The 21,686-nt window shown below is 36.6% G+C and overlaps 1 protein-coding gene across 4 annotated transcripts in view; it reads right to left on the reverse strand.

Annotated features, from left to right (window-relative positions):
* Positions 1–21,437, reverse strand: part of LOC150077437 (uncharacterized) — a 178,700-nt gene extending 157,263 nt beyond the window's left edge. Inside the window, exons 1-3 of one of the 4 annotated variants that reach the window (XM_090386264.1) lie at positions 21,143–21,437; positions 13,393–13,544; positions 5,999–6,312 (exon numbers count right to left, since the gene is read on the reverse strand). In XM_090386264.1, coding sequence (XP_090242390.1) covers positions 5,999–6,270 — 272 coding nt within the window. In that variant the 5' untranslated portion in view covers positions 6,271–6,312; positions 13,393–13,544; positions 21,143–21,437. Of the gene's footprint in view, positions 1–1,505; positions 1,603–5,998; positions 6,313–13,392; positions 13,545–21,138 lie in introns of those variants that run through there. The other 3 variants (XM_090386263.1, XM_090386262.1, XM_090386265.1) reach the window with 3 other exon arrangements.
* Positions 21,438–21,686: the final 249 nt, after the last annotated feature.

Genomic DNA, 21,686 nt, shown 5'->3' on the forward strand with positions numbered 1-21,686 from the left:
CTGAGTTGCAGAAGGATTTAAATCAACTAAGTTGTCTTTGCCCAACTGGAGAATTACCTGGAGATCGGCATTTAAGGAATTGGTAGAGGATATTCGAGAAGTTGAAGCTGATTGAGCAGGGCAAGGTTTCTCAAAATTGAAAGTGGAATGCAATGTGCTATAATCAGCAAAACTATGGATATGATTTCCAGTCAGTGGAAGAAGGTCATTAATATACAATAAAAGAGTGGGGGAAAGAACTGAACCTTGGAGAACACCAGCTTTAGTGGAGAAGTTAGAAGACTTTTCCATTGAATTTGTCCATAATTGGATAACATTAGTCAGAATATCACCACTGGATCGACACTGATGGAATCCATACTGGTGATCATTGATCAGATGGAAAATTTCTAGGTAGTTTAAGAGTTGACGGTTAATTGTTTTCTCCATTACTTTAGAAAGAGTAGAAGTAATTGCAATGGGGCGATAATTAGATGGGAGGGATTTGTCATCCTTTTCAGGAACTGGCTGGATATGAGCAAATTTCCAAGCAAAAGGAAAAACACCTTTGGAATAAGAAAGTGAAAAAAGGTGGCAAAGAACAGGGGTGCAGGTTTTGAGAACAAGTGGAGAAATACCATCAGGACCTGGAGCTTTCTTAGCATCAGGTTTGTCAAAATCCTTCTGACATCCTTTTGACAGAAGACCACAGGAGGCATTGAATGGAGCATGTTGGGAATGGTGGGAGGTGTTTTACCAAGATCATTAATTCATGAGTTGGAAGAAAACTGGGATGCTAGCAGGTCAGCTTTATCCTTGGCTGAAGTGACAAAAGAACCATCTGGTTTTGACAGAGGTGGGAGCAGAGATGGGCAAAAGTTGCGGCCAATAGCTTTGGCAAGAGCCCAGAATGCTCGGCTACCATTACGACAAGAAGCAAGTTTTCTACTCTTAGCCTGTTCAAAATGTAGTTTGGACTGATTAATAACTGCTTTACAATTGTTGCAAGCTTTGGTGTAGGCAGAAAATGAAACTGAAGAATTGGAAACTATTTCAAACATCAATTATTCAATAGATAATCTGATAAACATAAAAACAAAATAAACAAATAAAAGTAAACATACATACATAGTTCACACAACTTTGATAGTATGAACCAGAGCTGTAATTGTTTTTTAATCTTTTAACTGTGTTCAATTGAGTTTTAATTATTTTTTATTTTTTACTGTAATGTAAGATTTGCGATTTTTTCGTTTTAATTGCTGGAGAGTATCATATGGAAGTGTTCTTCATATTATATTGAGGTAAACTTCTCTTATTATTTTACAAATAGTTCACACAACATAAAACTGTGACATAAAAAAAAAAAACAAGCAACAATATTACTAAAAACATAAACAACAACAACAAAAAAAAAAAAAAAAACACTGAATGACAAAATGAATAGGTCATATGAATGGGGCAAGATTATAAGCAAGTTCAAATTAAATAGATAATAAAAACAATAAAAGCTCCAGTTCACTCACTGCTGGTTCTCATTAGAGCTGACTTCACCATGTGTAAATACCTCACTTTGTTTTTCTTGCTAAATAACTGAAGGGCATAAAATGTCTGAAATCCACAGATTAAAACTGCTCACATATCTATAAAATGTTGGACAGGATAGTTATCTGTACTGGAAATAAATATTGCTACAACTAACAAAATAATAAAATTAAACTTCATTAAAAATATACATTGAGAAATAAGAAATAAAATTATAGTATAAGAAGAAAATATATGGAAAATATTAAAATACTATATACAAACAAATAAATACCAAAAGCAAATATACTAAACGCGATAAAAACAAAGACTAACAGCATTAAAGCAAATATACACTAAGTAGCTTTCGGAGCAATGTTCCCCTTTGTTGACTTAGACAAGAAGCTATGACACACATCATTAAAAGCTGCACATGCAGTTTTTAATGCCAATGCTGATTGTGGACAGAAAAAAAGAAAGGAAGGTTTGGTTTGGTTTTGATGGCACATGGGCGACTAAGGCCATGATGCGCCAAGTCCAGAGGAAGGAAGAGAGATGAGTAGGGGAGAAAGGTAAAAGAAGAAAAAACATCAGCCAATGGACTCTATGGAGGTAGGATGACACGTTTGCTATGTTATTAGCTCACCATTTCTCAAGTGTTGAAAAATAACAGCTTCCAGCTTGCTATGTTATTAGCTCATCATTTCTCATTGTGTTGCAAAATAACAGCTTCCATAATACGGTGTATGCATTCCACAAATGCAATAAGGTTGGAACCTGTCACAACTATATGGAATGCTTCTAACCAGGATCGATGACAAGCATCATGCACGCAGTCCAAAATTTAAACATTATAACGTGGGTTACAATCCATGTGCTGCTCACATCAGTAATGTTCCCCAATAGCAGAACAGGCAAAATTGGCCTAACAAACACTCCCCTCGTGCTCCGCTTGGACTTGCCAATATAACAAACTCCACAATCCAGATATATAACCCGACAAAATGAATCTGATCAGTGCATTACAGAAATGATCGATTTAACCCTAGAAACCCTTGACTGCAACTTCCTGCCAGCAAGCTGAATGCAAGCAATATGGTGGCGATGTAAGACCCTGGCAATACATGCAGATATGCCAAGATAGTGGGGGATATAAGCAGTGGCAATAAACTCAGTATTGCAATCAGAACAGGAAAGCTATAATCATGTAGCTGAAATCTATTCAAAACATGGGGGTATATCCACACCTAGATAAATCTGCCCTAATTTCATAAATCTCAGCATCCCTGTCAATAACATTATCATAATGGGCCTATGTCTGGCTAAATAATGCTCTTGCTGTACTATGTAGATTCCTGGGGGGCATGTGCCAACTTATAAGTAGTAAACTGCCAATTGCACAATGGTTTTCTGTACACTGAAGTCACCAACTTGGAATCCATCGTGTCAAACCAAGACATCTAAAAACAAACCCACCTCGACCTCCATGTCTTCCTCCAAATCTTCCATGGTAATATTAACTATAACACTAACTGAGGCACCCATGGCCATACCTTTAATCTGCCTATATTGAGAGTCTCTGAACATTTTGGACAGGTTTCAACTACATGATTATAGATCTGTTTCCTGTTTTGATCACAATACTGAGTTTATTGCCAATGCTTATATCCCCCACTATCTGGGTGTATCTGCATGCCTTGCCAGGGTTTTATGTTGCTACCATATTGTGTTCAGCTCCCTGGCAGGAAATCGAAGTATGGTTTCTAGGGTTAAATTGATCAGTCCCTTGATGCAACAAGAAGATGCCAGTTTATCAGATTACATGCCCGGATTGTGGGATTTGTTAAATTGGTGAGTGGATCCTGATGAATAGCCCCTATACTCCGAAGTATGAGATCATATTTCAGAGCATGGGGCTATTCATCAGGCCAATTTTGCCTACTCTGCTATTATAGAACATTAATGGTGCGAGCAGCAAGTGAACTGTAATCCACATTTAACTTCTGAAATTTTGAACCATGCACATGATGCTCTCATTGTTCCTGATTAGAAGTACCCCATATAACTGTATCAGGCCCCGATGTTAATTGCAATTGTGGAACACTCTATTATGGAAGTCGTCATTTTGCAACATGATACATATGGCAAGCTAATAACATGGCAAACATGAGTTCTCCTAACTCCTCAGAGTCCATCAGCTGATGTTTGTATCTTCTTTTCCTCTTTCTCCCTCCACCTCTCTCTCTCTCTCTCTCTCTCTCTCTCTCTCTCTCTCTCTCTCTCTCTCTCTCTCTCTCTCTCTCTGTGTATGTGTGTCCCTTCTTGCCTAAGTTGATAAAGGGACACGTCACTCTGACAGCTACTTGGTTTATATTTGTTTTAATACTCATAGTCTTTATATTTTTATCACTTTTAGTATATTTACTTTTGGTATTTATTTGTTTGTATGTAGTATATTAATAGTTTCTATATATTTTCTTCTTATATTATATTTTTATTTCTTAATTCTCTAATATTTTAAATCAAGTTTCTTTCTGTAATATTTTTTAATAAAGTTTCATTTCACTATTTATAGCAATATTTATTTCTAGTATTCCTGATATTTCCAATTTTCCTGATGCTCAAGGCTTTTTTGCTAATACAGCAGGCCCTCGTTATAATGCAGTTCGCTTTACGCTGATTCGCTGTAATGCTGTTCTTATATTATTAACCTGTATCTGACTATTACGCTGTCACAAATCACTATAACGCTCTTTTACAGATTGCATTTTTGGCATATTTAACGAAATCGTTTCATTTGATGGAGTCGATAGCTTGAGAGAATAGCAAAACAGCATTAAAACATTTCTCACGCTGACTTCAGAAAGGAAATTTTCCCACACTCAGTAAAATTTTCTGGCATGCTAATTTAATTGCACTACAGTGACTTGTTACGTATTCTGAGATCAATATTTTAAAAAATGATCATGTATATCGCTTGTAATATTTGCGTTATATGCATTTATCCAAAGTCTAGTCATCATTCAGTACAGTATTAGACATCATGCGTAATGGACAGTTTACTCGAACATTGTATCATAATTAATGCAACCAACGCAGTGACATTTCGAAGAATTAATAATGGCGGATAAGAATGAAAAAGTAACAACGTCTGAACGCAGTATGAAGATTATAAATGTAAGAAAAAGACTGAATTTGAAAAGCAAATTAAACGTTTTGAAGCAAATCGATTTTGGTCAACGACAAGCAGATGTGTGCCATAATTTAGAACTGGCAAGTTTAACTATAAGAACAATTATAAAAAATAAAGAAATGAATTTCAGCAGCGGGAAAGATAGCTGTTCCACTGCAAGCAACTAAATTGGTAATGGCGAGGCCGGCTAGGATTGAAATGGAGAGACTTTTAACTAATTTTATTGAAGATAATATCCAATGCAGAATTCAGTTAAGTTAAATATTATAAATAAAAAAGAGAGAGAGAGAGAGAGATTAGCCAAATGATGATCTGAAGAAAACTCACCTAAAAAAAAATGTGGAACCATTTAAAACTAGTAAAGGCTGGTTGAATAGATTTAAAATCCAGGGTGAAGCCGCAAGTGCAGATCAAGGAACCGAAACTTTCAAAAAAGTACTTGTTAAAATTATTGAAGAGGGGTATTATGTGTTATACTTCAACAAGTTTTTAACATAGATGAAGCAAGACTTTTTGGAAACGAATGCCTAAAAGAAGTTTCATATTGAAAGAAGGAAAAAACATGCCAGATTTCAAAGCAGCGAAGGATCAGTTGACTTTATTGTTGGTGGTAACGCTGCAGGGGATTTAAAATTAAATCCCTTTTTAGTTTACCGGGAAGAGGGTCAAAGTACAACCCAAAATCGACGCATTTTTCATGATTAAATTAAATCAATCAATTTAGATCAATTAAATTCATGATTTTAATTGGAATTTTAAGTTTAATTTTGATACGTAAGTAGTTACCGCATAATTATATATGTATGTAATGCAGAATATTTTATATGTACAAATATTTGAATATTAAACATTTTGACCGACAATTGTGCATCTTTTCGGTACTGTTTATTATTGATTAGGAAATATTCTATGGCACCGACTGCAACTCACAAATACATATGTTACCTTATGAGAAAGCGCTGCTCGCTTAGCGCTCCATTTTTCTGGAACAAATTATCAGCATTAAGCAGGGGTCTCCTGTATAGCTAGCTGTGTTAACGTAAGCCAAATTAACACTCAAGCAGAATAAATATGGTACCCTAAATTACTGTAAGAAATAATTGCAATCAGTCTCGCATTCTCTCTCTCTCTCTCTCTAAACAAGGCAAAAACAATGACAGAATGCTATATTCAATAATGGATCAAATAACATTCACTTCCCATGATAAACTTAATATAACACCCAAAAAAGAATTAAGGCACACTTATTTTACATTTCATTCCCTGACATTTAAGGCATATCTTTCATTTCTAAAACCTTACCTTGGACTTTCTGGCACCAGAATTCCAATGCTACTATTTGATGATTCAGTACTACATGATGGACCCTCTACAGCAGAACAGAAATCATCACAGTCATTTTTTTCAATATTTTGCTTCATTTCATTTGATTTCTTTGATCTTACTGAAGAATACTTATAATCTGAGTTCTTATTTAATTGAAGTCGTTTCCCTAAACTGGGAAGCTCATCATCAGTAGTATCATCATCTTCATCAACTGATATCCCCATCAGAATTTTATTATTTTTCTTCATCTTTACACTAAATCTTTTAAGATTGTTTTGCACAGGAAACTGCTACAAAGAATAATATTATTAAGTAATTTCTGTCACATCATTAACCTCTGAATTAATTTTACTAGCAATAACATAAATAAGCAGAACATATGAATAAATCAATATGATGTTTGTTTCCTTTAAACAAAGAATTATTTGTGACAACAATAATGCAAAGTTATGGTTATTCTGCTGGATTCTAATGTTTAAGTTTCATTACAGGTTATTTACATTCAGGCTTTTATTAAAGTTTCTGAAGGTTGCATACATTATGGTATAGCAGTGAAGAATGTTTGGTATGCCATATTCAAGATCAGAAGAGAACTTAGTTATAACATTCTGAAAACAGAATTTGATTTGAAAGAGAACATACAGCAGATTAACTAAAAATGAAAACTATTTATTGATTGAACAGACTAATACTGTCTTTATTACCCTTCAAGAGTGAGTTTAATGCCATGTTTGGGCTCAAGAGAGCGAATTTTCTGTTGGAGGCTGGCTGTGTGAATTGATTTGTTCATAGAATTTAAGTTTCCAAAAAATGTAATTTAAACACAGCAAATCAAATAACAGTTACACAATTGAACACCATTGTACCATATCACAGGAACTGTTGCAAATGCAAAAAGTAATGTTAAAGAAGTGTGAACTGCTAGCTGTATACAAACGAATAATTTTAAAAAATTGAACTACCTAATGAAAAAATAAATAAATTCTAGAACACACAAGCAATGGTATACACTCACCAGAAAAGCACAGTAACCTACAAAAAGTATGGCACAACTACTGTCATTATTCTTCTTAGAAAGCTGAATACAGACAAATAAATTCTAATGAAAAAATAAATAAATTCTAGAACACACAAGCAATGGTATACACTCACCAGAAAAGCACAGTAACCTACAAAAAGTATGGCACAACTACTGTCATTATTCTTCTTAGAAAGCTGAATACAGACAACCACTTAAGAAGAAAATAACACAAAAGGAAGTTTGGGGGGCAAAAAAGTATTAGTAATAGCCATATGGTGCAAGGAAGCCTAGGGTTTATGCTGGACCAGCCAAAAAAATAAATAATAATATCCAACTCGGTACCCTCCTTGTTTCTTTACACTCTTGGTTCCACCAAGGATCATCCTTTGCCTTTATATACATTTCATGCAAACAGATACAGCCAAGTTCATGTTTACGCAGGAACTTTTTTGACATCCTCTGTATTTCATCAGAATCCACAACAGTTCCATTGTAAGAATTTAGCCATTATAAATGAGTTTATAGAACCGCTAGCTGGCTTTTGAAGCAATACAGGTTTTGATATACCTGCACTGGTTTTGATTCTGCTTATAGGAAATATAAGGGCATCCAGTATCGATATCTTCTTCAGGGTATAGATCCAAGACAGGATTATCTGCATTTTCCTTTTCTTTATTTACCTCCACTGCATCCTGTATGATGAGAACACTTGTGCAAAACCATCTGAGAGTAATATTTCCCATAATTTACTGGTGTTATTGCCTCCACATATTGGATATTTTGCTCTGTCTTGATTTTCTGAATTCGTTTCTCAACTTTCCACTGTTGGCATGCCCTTCAGCAGGTAGGACATTCACAGCCACAATTTAAGCATGCCAGTTTTGGAGTAGAGCATTCTTTAGTGTCATGTTCCTTTCCACCACAGTAGGCACAAGGAGAGTCACAACATTCCACCTGCAAGTGAACCATACTTTTGGAATCTAAAACATCATAATGGATTAGAGATGTAGAGCCTTACAGGACAGTCCAAATATCTTGCCTTGATGGAAGCAGGTGGTTTAGGTGTATTAAATGTAATGGTAAGAATGAATGAATATCCTCTTTAGGGGTGTCATCCCTTGGTCTCTTAATTCAGTGCATATTTCTTTAGATGTTTAAAGATCCTACTCAGCTACTATGTCCCCATGACAAATTAAGTGTCCTATACAGTGTTACTTTAATTGCAATGCCACCAATAGATGTTGATTAGTGGAACAATTCCGAATGCCATACTGAGGAAGTTTCTACTAGAAGGTTATACTGGAGTACAGTAGACTCGAGCAAACAGATTTAACAGCTGACGGATCCTGAATGAGCTGACTCAGGACCTCCCATCTTGGATGAAACAGGGACCAGTGGTGTATTAAGCCTGGACTCCTCAACCACCAGCTTACCTCTTTCTAGCATGTCCCCAGATTGCAATACACAGTAAACATTATGGATTCTAGCGATGATGCCATTCTAGAACCTGAACAGAAAGACATTTTTGTCGAGTTGTTAGAAGCATCCACAGTCCAGCTTCCCCATTAGGGATTTCATTGGACTGCTTCATATTATCTATCAATTAGTCCATCTCATTCTCTCCTCCTCGCCTTGTGCTGTGCAATATGCCATTAGTGAAGGTGTTCTAGGGCTGGTGTGGCCACTGGACCCCCACCCCAGTGATGCTAATCTGAAAACAGCAGAATCACTGGGAGGTCCTTTCTCAACGTACAGGTGCCCACATAGAGGGTAATATAATAGCAATAATGAAAAATTGGTGGCACTCATAAATAGGATTTGATCAGTTTCACTATGGTATGTACAAGTATGCAGGAAGGACAAGGAAAAGAGAAAAGGACAAGGAAGAGAGAAAAGTAGTGGGATTATGCTTCTTATTAAAAGCAGCCTGAGCACAACTAAACCTTTCCTAGATTCTTAAGTTACACATGCTAGTTAAGAATCTGCATGATGTGAGATAGTTGGAAGCAAAGGTATAAAGAGAGTAGGAGTAATCTACATATCAGAAATTAATGAAGATTATAATGAGAGCCTCTACATGCAAATAGAATTGGCTAGCAAGTGAAAGTCTTATTATAGGTGATTTCAATTTGTAACTAACTGAGTGGAGCAAGTAGGAAGGTAACTCACCATATGGGCAAATTTTTTAAATAAACTAGATGACTATTAATTATATCAACATGTTAGGGAAAGTACTAAAGGAAAAATATTCTGGACTTGATCATCTCCCATGATTTCTGTACTGACAGATGATGAGAAGAGAGATAGCAGCTGTTAAAGGCAAAGGAATGGATTTCAATTTCAGGAAAGGATATTATGACAACTAAAGGTGTTACATGGCCTCTATCAAATGGGGAGATAGCTCACACAGTTTGAATACAGTAGAATTATGGTATAACTTCAAAGCCATAGTCACAGAAGCCTTGAAAGCATATATACCATTAAGAAAATATAAAATATGGATTTATGGATGGATGTATAATGAACTAGCCAGTTTAACAGAACAAAAAAAAAAAAAAAAAAGATGGCATGGGAAAGTTACAGGGCAATAAAAGGTATGGAAGCCTATAACAGCTACAAATTGATCTGTAACAATACCACAAAAATGTTAGGGCGCCTCCGTAGCCAGGTGGGAAGGAGCAGCAGTGCGTAGCACATGCGTCTTGATTAGACCGGGGTTCGAGCCCGTCACCACCAAATACGGAGGATGCGGAAAGGTCAGGGAATGACCACCGCATATCCCAGAGCAATATGGCTTTAGTTGATAATGCTCCTAAAAACCAAACAACAAACAAACAAAAATGTTGAAAATGTCAGGCTGGCAAAGGCAGGTTATGAAAAATCACTGGCTAAGAGCACAAAGAATAGGGACAAGGAGTTTTTTTTTTTTTTTTTTTAAAGTGAATACTAAGAAGATTGGTTTGGTTTGGTTAAGATTTTATTGGCACATTAGCAACTAAGGTTATAATGTGCCAAAAAATATACTAAGAAGACTGAATCAGATTGGACCCTTGCATAATTATGTGGAAAAGTTACAGATAACCTGCTGATGTTGCAGATGAATTTAACACGTACTCTGCATTAATTTTACATCAATAATTAGTTTCTCCTCAGCTGGAAAGCATAATCTTCTGAAATCTCTGATATTTCAAGTAATGAGATTTCCTGAAATTTCAGATTATTTATTAGAAAAATTTGGGCCTAAAGGTGAGTAAGGGTCCTGGAGTTGATGACATATATCCCAGTAATTTTTATGGAGATAGAAAGGGACTGCATTGAACCACTTAAGTTAATTATGAGGTTGGCTGTCACTACACTTGAAAGTTATTCTTTGGGACTGGAGAAGTGCCACTGTATCACCAATATATAAAGCTGGCTCTAAGAGATAAGTGGGTAACTAACTACCAACCAGTCAGTCTGACTTTAGTGGCAGAGAAAATCAAGGTGGCAAAGATAAAGAGTGAATTATAGGAGCATTTAAATAAAAATGGAATTTTGAAGGAAACACTGCAGTTTTTTAAAGGAAAATCATGCTTAACCAACTTCGTAAAGCTATTTTGACAGAGTCACTCATGAACTGGATGTAGGAAATAATTTTTGCTATTTTGCTAAATAATAAAGCTATTTTGACATAGTCACTCATGAACTGGATGTAGGAAATAATTTTGACACAGTTTACTTAGGTTTCAGCAAAGCATTTGACTCAGTCCTGCATGAGAAGTTGCTGCTGGAATCACAGGAAAAATCCTTAGATTAACTGGAAGATGGTTGCAGGGGAAGAGAGTTGTGATTAATGGTTATTCTTCAGAATCGACTAACGTAAGAAGTGGGGTTCCTCAAGGATCGGTACTGAGACCACTCTTGTTTTTGATTTGTTTAAATGACATCAACAGATGTACAGATATGGTCAAATGATCTATGATAATTAGGATGTCATCCAGATATCTTCTGTAATATGTGATCTATGGTATAAATGGATCAAGATGAATCTTTTCTAATTTGTCTAAGTATAGTTCAGCAACGAGTCCACTGATGTTTAGGCCCATTGGGAGGCCGAAAATCTGTCTATATATTTTTCCTTGAAAGAGGATGTACTTAGCATTTACTAATAGTTTTGTTAGTTCGAAGATTCTGTCTTTGGGGAGTCTGGTGTTATTAATTAAACATTGCACAAAAATTCACAAGACCAAAATACATTTCATCACCATTCGATATGTCGAGTATTGGTACAATAAACTTAACCAAATATGCAAGGCAACCGACATGAAAATCATAGCAAAACCCATGAACAAATTATACACATTCTTCAAAAATTGACCTTCAAACACCACATTCCAATCACAGCATGACCTAGTATACAGCATCCTATGCAAAAATTGTGATACTGTTTATGTAGGATCTACCATGTGAGTGGCACAGCTTCAAGAAAAACAACACCAAGCTTCGGTGCGGGCGGGTCGTTCAAATGCATCGGAACTTTCGTTCCACGCAATAAATCAACGACATTCATTCGGCTTTAATGAAACAAAAATTATATATATTCAACACAACTACCACTAACTACTTATTGCGGAAACCTTAGAGATGAAACTACATGAAACTTCAATCAATATCCGTAGACCATTCCTACTGTCCGACGATTGGTCACTTATACGCATGCGTGTAGTGTTTGTTCTTCACGCATGCGTGAAGAACAAACACTACAACATAAGACAAAAGTTTCGGATTAATTGTGAGTTGCTCATGACGCCCCAAAAAGTTCTAGTCCAACTTAAGGAATGTAGAGAATAACCCCCCCCCCCCATATCCATTAAACTTTTTTAGACCCCTAACTTTAACTCTAATGTCAAGCTACTGGACTGAAGAAAATAATCGATCCATATTTATTAAGTGGTTTAGACCTTCAAAATATGTCAATCCATGTAATGGTTTCCTTGCTGCCAGAGGTATGGTGTTTGGAGACAAGAGGTCTTGAGCGCTCAAGGTTGAGACTGAGGGGTCTGAACACTAAGGTTCTGACAGTGGGGAAGATGTCCCACATGTTTTGTAAAATTGATATCGCCTTCCCAAAGAATTATTAGCGCATTGGACCAGGAGAGTTGGCTGGGAAAGAAGCTTCCTATATCTAAAATAAAGGTAATCCCTGTTGTTTCATAATATAATAGAATATAGGAATTATCGAGCACTTAATAGCTCTCTATTATCAAATTCTGTCTCACAGACTGTTTCTGCTGCATGCCTTTTCTGTAGATACTTCCATGGGCACTTCTGAATTGGCTTCTATAATTTCTACTCTCTCTCTCTCTATCAGTCTCTCTCTGACAAAGCAGTCCAAATGTGCTGCAACCAGTCAACATCCTTTTACTATCCAACTTCGAACTCACAGAACCAACTTTTCTTCTTCCTCATTTATTCATTCAACTTCTGTTTTCTGGAACAACCTTCCTTTATAAGTATTTCCTGAAAATTACAATCTTCCGAAATTCAAGTCTAATATTAACAAATATCTCTTTTCATCTTCTCAACCTTCAACCCATGCGTGGTACTAAGTGCTATAGGTTCTAATATCTCTCGTGCTTTGAAATTCCTTAAAAATATAACTAATTTCACAATGACAATGAGAGCCCTATTTTTGAAGATCTTGGATTCCAATTAAAAATGATGGGTTGTACACTGTTGAACGACCTTCCTTTGTGTAATCATGTATCACTGAATGAATTTTCACAAACACTGGTTAATATAGAGACTATCAGCTATAGTCAGTTCACTCTTACTTTAATCCTCACATGAACAAATGCATGGGGTTAACAAACCCTCTCACTTGCCAACTGCTTAAAAACACAGTGGTACTTTGACAACTGACCAATGAGAGCATTAATCAACCGCATGTATCTGTTTGTCATGATTTAAGTAAAAGTAAACAAAAGTATAGGAGAAAAATTTTAAGCAATATGGGGTTAGACATTTCACTGCAAAAAAATTTATATCTACAGTAAAGAGATCAGTTCCCATTCATAAATTATTAGTTCAACAAATCCAAGTTGATGAATATTATCAATTTGAACAGTGAGTAACCAGGCTTAATCTAATTCCTAATTATATAATAAAGACCACTAATTTGTTGATGTCAGACATTTTGTTAGAATTATACAACCCAGTACTACTTGGGCTGGTTCACCCCTGATGATCAAAAGTTTATCATTTAATTTCTGTCACAAAAGCAAGCAAACCATTCACCTTTGCTGACTTCAGATCCACTGTGTTTATCCCTGTTAAAGATTTTAGAGAAAACAATCCTCAAACCACTTACTTTTCAAACACTGGAATAGAAATATTATCATCTCTTTGCTATGATGTGAAGATCTGTCTATACCTGTCCATGCTTTCATCCTTAATCCATGAAATGGAATGATAATTCTGCTCTTTGTATATTTTTCATAGAGTTATCCTCTGCATTCATTTCTGTAAATATTGGTGCATCATTAATACTTCTGGAGGAAAATTACTTTGAGTAATATTTCTGCTTCATTACAATATAATCATGTTTAACTAATACACTGAACTTTTCTGATGTGGCTGGATTTACATGTTGTACACGTTGGCACTAATGATATTAAGAGTAGGAGACCGGCGGAATTACTTAGCAAGTACAGGTCACTGTTGAAAAAAGCCGTGAATTAGGGTTGAATTTGAAAGTGTCTGCAATTCTGCCCAGACACGATAGGAGGGAGCATATGATGAGAGCCTTGTCGATCAATTCGGTCCTGGAGGGATTGTGCAAGGCTCAAGGGGTAGAATATTTTTCAGCCTGGACTGTACTTGTTAACAGGAGAGATTGCTTCTACAGGGATGGGATACACTTAAATAGAAAGGGTGCAAGAATTTTTGCTGATGCTGTCGAGGCAATGTTAGGAGGGTCGGAAAACTGCTAGTTGGGGGGGATACAAGGACTAATAAATTAACAGTAGCCACTGGCAGAGGTGGAAGTGATTCTTGCACTGCTTCTATTGAAATGAGCAGAAGCCTGAAAAACAAGATGCAGGATATTTCAGAGACTGCTGGGAGTCATTGTGGTACAAGTAAACACATGGGTTGTGTTAGGGTAGCTAGGAATAGAAACAGGTGCATGTATACCTGCGTGTACAACAATGCTAGGAGTTTGGTAAATAAATTTGATGAATTTGAGGTATTGCTCAAAACATCAAAGGCAGATATTGTTGGGATATCAGAGACGTGGTGTCACACAGATATAAGGAATGCGGAACTGGAATTTGGGGAATACAATGTGTATAGAAAGGATAGACAGGTCAGGAGGGGAGGAGGGGTTATGCTATTAGTTAAGAAACAAAATCCAAGGAAGTGAAGCCAGTCGACATCGATGGACAGGGCAGTGTCGAGTCAGTTTGGTGTGACATAAGCATAGGGAAATCAAAATTGAGAGTAGGAGTGTGCTATAGGCCTAATAACTCTGATGACTATAATAAGATATTGTACAGGGAAACAGAGTGGGCCAGTAAATCAGAGAGTCTTATAATGGGGGATTTTAATTTCCCAGATATTGACTGGAATTTGTGGGTTGGTCACTCACACACTAGCAAGGCTTTTGTGGATTTATTGGATGATTGTTTTCTACATCAGCATGTTCGTGCGGCAACAAGAGGGAGCAATACTCTTGATCCGATTATAAGTAGTGATTCTTCATGCATTAAGAACCTGCAGATAAATGAACCACTAGGTGGCAGTGATCACAGTGTGTTGAAGTGGGATTTACTCAAGGAGGTAACTACCATCAGAGGTAAAGGGAAGGGTTTTTGTTTTCGTAAAGGCGACTATGATGGTCTGAGACAGTATTTAAATTCTATACAGTGGGACCAACTGATGATGTTACCAACAGCAAACTCAAAATGGGAAGCATTCAAGGAACTAATCTTGGAAGCTACCAGGCTTTACATACCAACTAAGAAATATTGTTCAAGGTTTAGGCCTAAATGGTTGTCAGATGAACTAATGATACATGTGGCAGAGAAGAAAAATTAATGGAATACATACAAATTAATGGGTGACATGGAAGCCTATGATAGATATAAGTTGGTCTGTAACCAAGTCACAAAGGAGATTAGGCAGGCAAAGGCAGACTACGAAAAATCCTTGGCAAAGGATGCAAAGAAAAACAGAAAAGAGTTCTTTACCTATTTAAACTCAAGAAGGAAAGGGATGAATCAGATTGGTCCACTGGATATTGATGGTTCAACAGTTGAGGATCCTGCTCAGATGGCTAACAATCTAAACGAGTATTTTGCATCTACATTCACACATGAGGAGTTATTCAGGAAGGAGAATGACGTAGGTAAGGTAAACATTGGCAGTGAGCTAGATGATTTTGTAATAACTGAGAGGAAAGTGGAGGAGAGATTGTTGAGGATAAACATAAAAAAGGCACCTGGGGTGGATGGGATCTATCCAGTTATATTAAAGGAGGCAGCAAAGGAAGTAAGCAAACCCCTAGCCATAATTATGAGAGCTTCTTTGAACTCAGGGGAGGTACCCATAGACTGGAGATGTGCAAATGTAACCCCAATTCACAAAGGAGGATCAAAGGCTGACACAAGTAATTATAGACCTGTTAGTTTAACTTCTGTTCCAGGTAAATTAATGGAGGCACTGGTTAAAGAAGCACTGCAGGATCATCTAGACAAGAATTCAGTTATAGCTCAGACGCAGCATGGTTTTGTTAAGGGCAGGTCTTGCCTGACCAATTTGATTGGATACTATGATGTAGTCACAAAAGAACTGGATGCAGGGAATAACTTTGATATTATATATTTGGATCTTAGAAAGGCTTTTGATACTGTTGCACATGGAAGACTGCTGCACAAATTGGAGCAGTGTGGCATTGGAGGCAAATTGCTGCTATGAATAAGGGGATGGTTGGGGGGGCAGAAGACAAAGTGGTAATCAATGGACACTGCTCAACGTGGACTAATGTTATTAGTGGAGTTGCTCAGGGTTCAGTGTTGGGTCCGTTGTTGTTTTCAGTGTTTATGAATGATATTGATGATGGTATGAAGTTTAATGTCCAAGTTTGCAGATGATACAAAGGTTGGCAGGGTTGTTAAGGACACTACTGACGCTATGCTGCTGCAACAGGATCTGGAAAGGTTGAACAGATGGGCTGAGAGGTGGCAAATGAAGTTTAACATTGACAAATGTAAAGTACTACATATGGGAAACAGTAACCACAGAGCAACATATCAACTCTGCAGTACTACACTGACAGTGGTGGAGAATGAAAAGGACCTGGGGGTAATTGTGCAGGCAGATATGAAGTTCTCTGAGCAGTGCAGACGAGCTGCAAGAGTAGCTCATGGTGTCTTGTCAATGATATACAGGAATTTTTCTAGCAGGGATAAGGAGATGATTATTCCCTTGTATAAGGCAATGGTTAGGCCACATCTTGAGTACTGTCTACAGGTCTGGAGGCCTCATTTCAAGAAGGATGTAGAGCTGCTGGAACGGGTACAGAGAAGGGCAACAAGATTAGTGAATGGAACAAAGGGTTGCTCTTACGAAGAAAGGCTTAAGTTTTGCAAATTGCAGAGTCTGGAGACTAGGCACCGGCGAGGTGATCTGATAGAGGTGTATAAGGCTTTGAATGGTTTGAGCATGCTCAATGCCAATGGGATTCTTCATCTTGCTCAGAATAATCACCTCAGAGGGCATAAATTCAAATTGAGGAAGGACGGATGTCGGATAGATGTGCGGAAATTTGCCTTTGGCCAGCGGGTGGTTGGTTGGTGGAACCGACTTCCATCACTTGTTGTTGAAGTTGATAGCCTAAACAAATTTAAGGCTCAACTGGACAGGTATTTCGAACAAACGGAGGGGTGAAATGGAAGTGGTGTTTTTTTTTGTTTTTTTTTGGCTGATGCTGAATAAGCTTGCTTTCTTGCATCATATGCCTCTACTAATGCTAATGCTAATGATTTTCAAACATCACCAACACATCCACTAGTATTCTGCATGGTGGTTCCCTATCTGGTGTAATATTTACGGCCATATACATTCCATTCTTCAACATAAGCTTATCTTATTTCCTATGCAGATTACATTGTATTTTTTAAAAGGCAAAAAATAAAATAAAACAAAACAATGAATTAACTGTACAAGTTAAGCAGAATGTATATAACAATTGAGAGTATGCAAGCAAGTTTGGATTAAATTGCAATATGAAAAAAAATAAATAAAATAAATAAATAAAGGCGTTTTTTGTTGGCAAGTTCACCTATCATTTACATCTAATAAATTTACTTCTTAGTAATAGTGCTACATAAAGTTGCACTGATAAGAAAATTACCCAATTACCGATTAATCAGCCAATTAGTCATTACAATGCTTTCTCACCTTAATTTTTCACATTAAATTTTATTAAGATTTAAGTAATTGTCAAGTATTGCATGGAAGTATTTTAAGATAAATCCAACAGACAAAACTGTTTTCATATGTAATTTATGATAGCACCACATTAAGGAGTGGTAAAACAGCCAAAACATTTACGGCCACAAATATGATGAATCAGCTTAAAAAATTCCATCCAGAAGAAATGTCAAAAGAAACAGAAGCATCAGATAAGTTGAAAAGGACATATGCTGAATGCTCAAGAAGCACCACCACCATTGAACTTCCTTGCTAAAGTGCAAACTATTATAGAAGCAGTATTAACAAAGAAGCTCTGGGATATTAATGATCACAAGGCCAAAGAGATCCATTATTTAATTGCAGAATTGATAGCTATTGAACTTCAACCATATTCTGTAACATCTGAAATTGGATTCCAAAAGCTATTAAAAAAATTTGCCTAAATTGCAATATTCCAAGTAGAAAATATTTCACTGATAAAATCATTCCAATTCCAGATATATATCAGAAGGTAAAAACAAAACTTCAAACATCCCTTGATAAAAGTACCAACATTTTGTTAACCACTGATATCTAAGCCCCGATATTTGGATAACTACTACAAATAACTCTCTATTTCTGAGTATTATAGGCCACTGGCTTTCAAATGAATTTGAACAACACAGGGCTGTCCTAAAAGTTCTTCCTTTTTCAGGCTCTTATACAGGGATATGGATCAGTGGTGAACAGTTGAACAATGTGCTAGAAGAATATAAGCTCTCAAAAAGCAGTCTTCCTTGTACTGCGAGATTCGGGAACAAATATGGTAGCTGGTGTCACTGTTAGTGGTTTGCAGTCACAATACACATTACAACTTTCAATAATTTCATGCACACAATACAACTTTCAATGATAATCCCTACAATTTTTACTGTTAATTTATTTTTGTCCAAAGCTGTCCAAAATGATAATTTTTCAATGAAATTTTTGATGGGGTAGAAAAATTCTATCCCATCAGCCGTGCACAGTCTCTTAGCCAAACTAACTGGCAAGGCTCTCATCGGGTAGTCCCTCTTCATGTCTCAGCGAAATTGCAGACACTTTCAAATTTAACCCCAATTCTAATTTTTCTCAATATTGCCCTGTACTTTTAAGTAAATCCTTTGAAAGTACAGGGCAATATTGAAAAAAGTTGATATCATAGAGCAGATATCGAAGTCACAATAATATCACTTTTTTTGTGACTTTGATATCTGCTCTATGATATCAACTTTTGCACCTGGAAGACATACCCTTGTCCTATTTCACTTATCCTTTTTGCACAATATATTTCTCTGACAACAGAATCACTGCCAACCTCCTTTGGGATTACTCATTCTGTCATGGGGATTGTTGCTGTGTTGCCTGATGCACAAGTATAAGCTTATGCATCAGGCATTGAGGTGGGCAGCTGTGAGATTGATGGGCCCTCAATTTAATTCCTTAGAGAGGATCCATGCTGTTCTTCAAGCTCTCATAAACACCCATCAGACTGCTGAGTTCATGCCTAATTTCCTCAAATGTTTTGTACTGAACGCACACAAAGACATCCCCCTTTGGATATATCGTATCCCATTCTAGGATGGTCTACAAACATTGAATAAGCAGCACATTATATAAGGCCATGATTCGTAGGAGAACCATCCCTTCAGTTCTCCACTAGGCTACAGCAGTCCCACTACTTTGAGCCCTTTGCTTTTTTGCTCTAGTGTGAAATTCAAAAAATGAAGAGCACAATGCAGAAGGTTGCCTTCAAAACTAATGTATAAATTTTAGTCAGTTTTCACGCTCAGGCAATATGGGAGGCTGTAGCAGCCAAAATTTTCCTGGTACTCTGTGTGCTCTCTCTAATATATTTGAACTAATTTTTCCAGTTTTTACTTGCAACAAACTCTACACTGGCTTCTTTATATCTTTGTTATGTTAACAGAAGGAGAATTTGTTTTTCAGTGGACAGTTAGGCATCCCCCAACAGATTGGAATGGGCAGATATTCTCGAGAAGTTATATTGGCAATGCTGCATAGCCATTTCACTGGTGTTTCTACTGGTGCTTATAAGAGTTGATGGCTGGAAAGATTTGTACTAATGAGAGTTGATGCCCAGAAAGTTGCAATAGCTCAAAGGCAAATGGAAGATTGATAAATTTAGAGGAGTAGGCTAGATTTTCACTATACAGCAGACTCTCAATTAACCGGGACACTTCAAGACTCCAAATTAAAAAAAAAAAAAAAAAAACACAACCAGAAATTGAAAAATTCAAGTAATAACTAGAATAGGTATAAACAGATATTTTGCAAGTCGTAAATAAGCGACAAGCAGCATTATAAGTCATCACTGGGAGATTAGTGTACCTATTATCTTGCAACCCCCGCTGTCTTCACACCCCTAGCTCAAAAAAAAGAAAAAAAAAAAAAAAAAAGAGAGACCAAATGTTTAGTTTGTTTTAGTGTGTTGCGTCGATTGTTGTGTTCCACTGCAGCGCAAAATGACAAATTTTGTTTATTTATGCCAGGAATGTCAGAATTTATTTATTTATTATTTTTTTGTTTAGAAATCGCCAAAATGATGGGTAAACGCAAAAGAGTTGCGTTTTCAGTTAAACAAAAACTTGAAATTATTCAAAAGTTTGAAAACGCTGCATCTGTTAAATCTCCAAGGAATCATTATAATAAGGATGTATCAAAATGGCCAAACATTAACAAGCATCGCGCAGAATTCAGATTTGTCAATAATAATATAGTAGCAATATGTTATTAGTCATTCCCGAGTTACGTAAAACTCGACAAAGTAAGAAGTCCTGGAACGTATCTCTTACATATGTCGGGGACTTTGTGTTTTTGGATTAACCGGGAAATCAGTTATCCAGGATTTGTTTTTTACCATCTATCCCAGAAAATCTTGAGTCTACTGTATGTCCTTTTGCTGCATTTGTTATGAAGGAAAGTAAACTGCATATTTGAGAAGTCAAAAATATAACTACCAGAATGGTAGTCAGATTTAAAGAAAGAGTAGAATTCGGTCTATGTGAAAAATTGTATATGTGAGAATTCAGAATTTGATCATTCCTTCACTTATAAATAATTTGGGTGGGTTTAGAAGAACGCATTTGATATTCATTATATTCCTAAAAGAGATACAAAGAAAAGTGAGAAGTTAAAAACGCCAGAGGATCGCAGACAGCGGTAATTTTTCATGGTTTCGTTTGTTCATATTTATGAATATAAAAAGTGTAGAAATTGGGTGATTATACATTCAATAGGTCGTTACTTGAGGGCCACGGACATGAGGGATGGGTTGCTTCGGGAAATTTCCCGGTGTCAAAAGTACAACCTTTAAAAAATAAATTAGAACAGGGTCCGCCTTCCAAAATAGCGGCGACAAGAGGAAGAAGGCAGTGATTGACATGCCTAACCCGCTATGGTTAGTGTTAGTTAGGGCGTTTACCCCCCCACCTTGCCGCTGTTTTAAAATCGGGAACTCGGGAAGCAGCGGGAAGGGGGGGGGGTAAACACCCTAAGACTGAGGCAGTCTGGAGGGAGAGCAATTCTACAGTTCAGCCATAAACTGAAGTTGAATCAACAATGCGAAAATATGACAGAATCATTTATATAAATCGCTTACTCACAGTTCGGCATTAATGTCATTTAAGCCCACGAACATGACTCAATACCTGAGAAATCTTCACAGCACATTTTCAAATTTCAGTCACATTCCGCATATAATTTACTGGATCGAGTTTTACGGTGGACTCCAAGTTGCAACATGATTCACTATATTACGCTTTTTTTGTGTCGAACATAAGCTAAACTTCTTTGCAAAAAATTCATGGCAAACGTACACTATCCCATAACAAAACATAAGTAGAAATTCTCACATTCTATTCGAACATTATTGACCTATCTCCCGAAAGAAACTCATGAAAATTTAGCGCCCCCTCTATGCAGTCATTAACGAGACAGCAACTGCGGGCTTCAGCTTCACTTATCCAAAATTTAAATAAACAAATCAATAGGTTCTGCGAGATATTAAAAAATATAGAAAGTTTCTACCATGGCTAACTAGAAGTTTACATTATCATTTACTGTCATCAGGGCCGAAAGTGCATGAAAAAGACAGGGTTTGGATAAGTTATAACTTAATCATTTTACAAGCCAGTTGAATTACATCAA

This window comes from Mastigoproctus giganteus, chromosome 12 (assembly GCF_048544385.1).
Source record: "Mastigoproctus giganteus isolate SK-2022 chromosome 12, ASM4854438v1, whole genome shotgun sequence".
Taxonomy (NCBI): Eukaryota; Metazoa; Arthropoda; class Arachnida; order Uropygi; family Thelyphonidae; genus Mastigoproctus; species Mastigoproctus giganteus.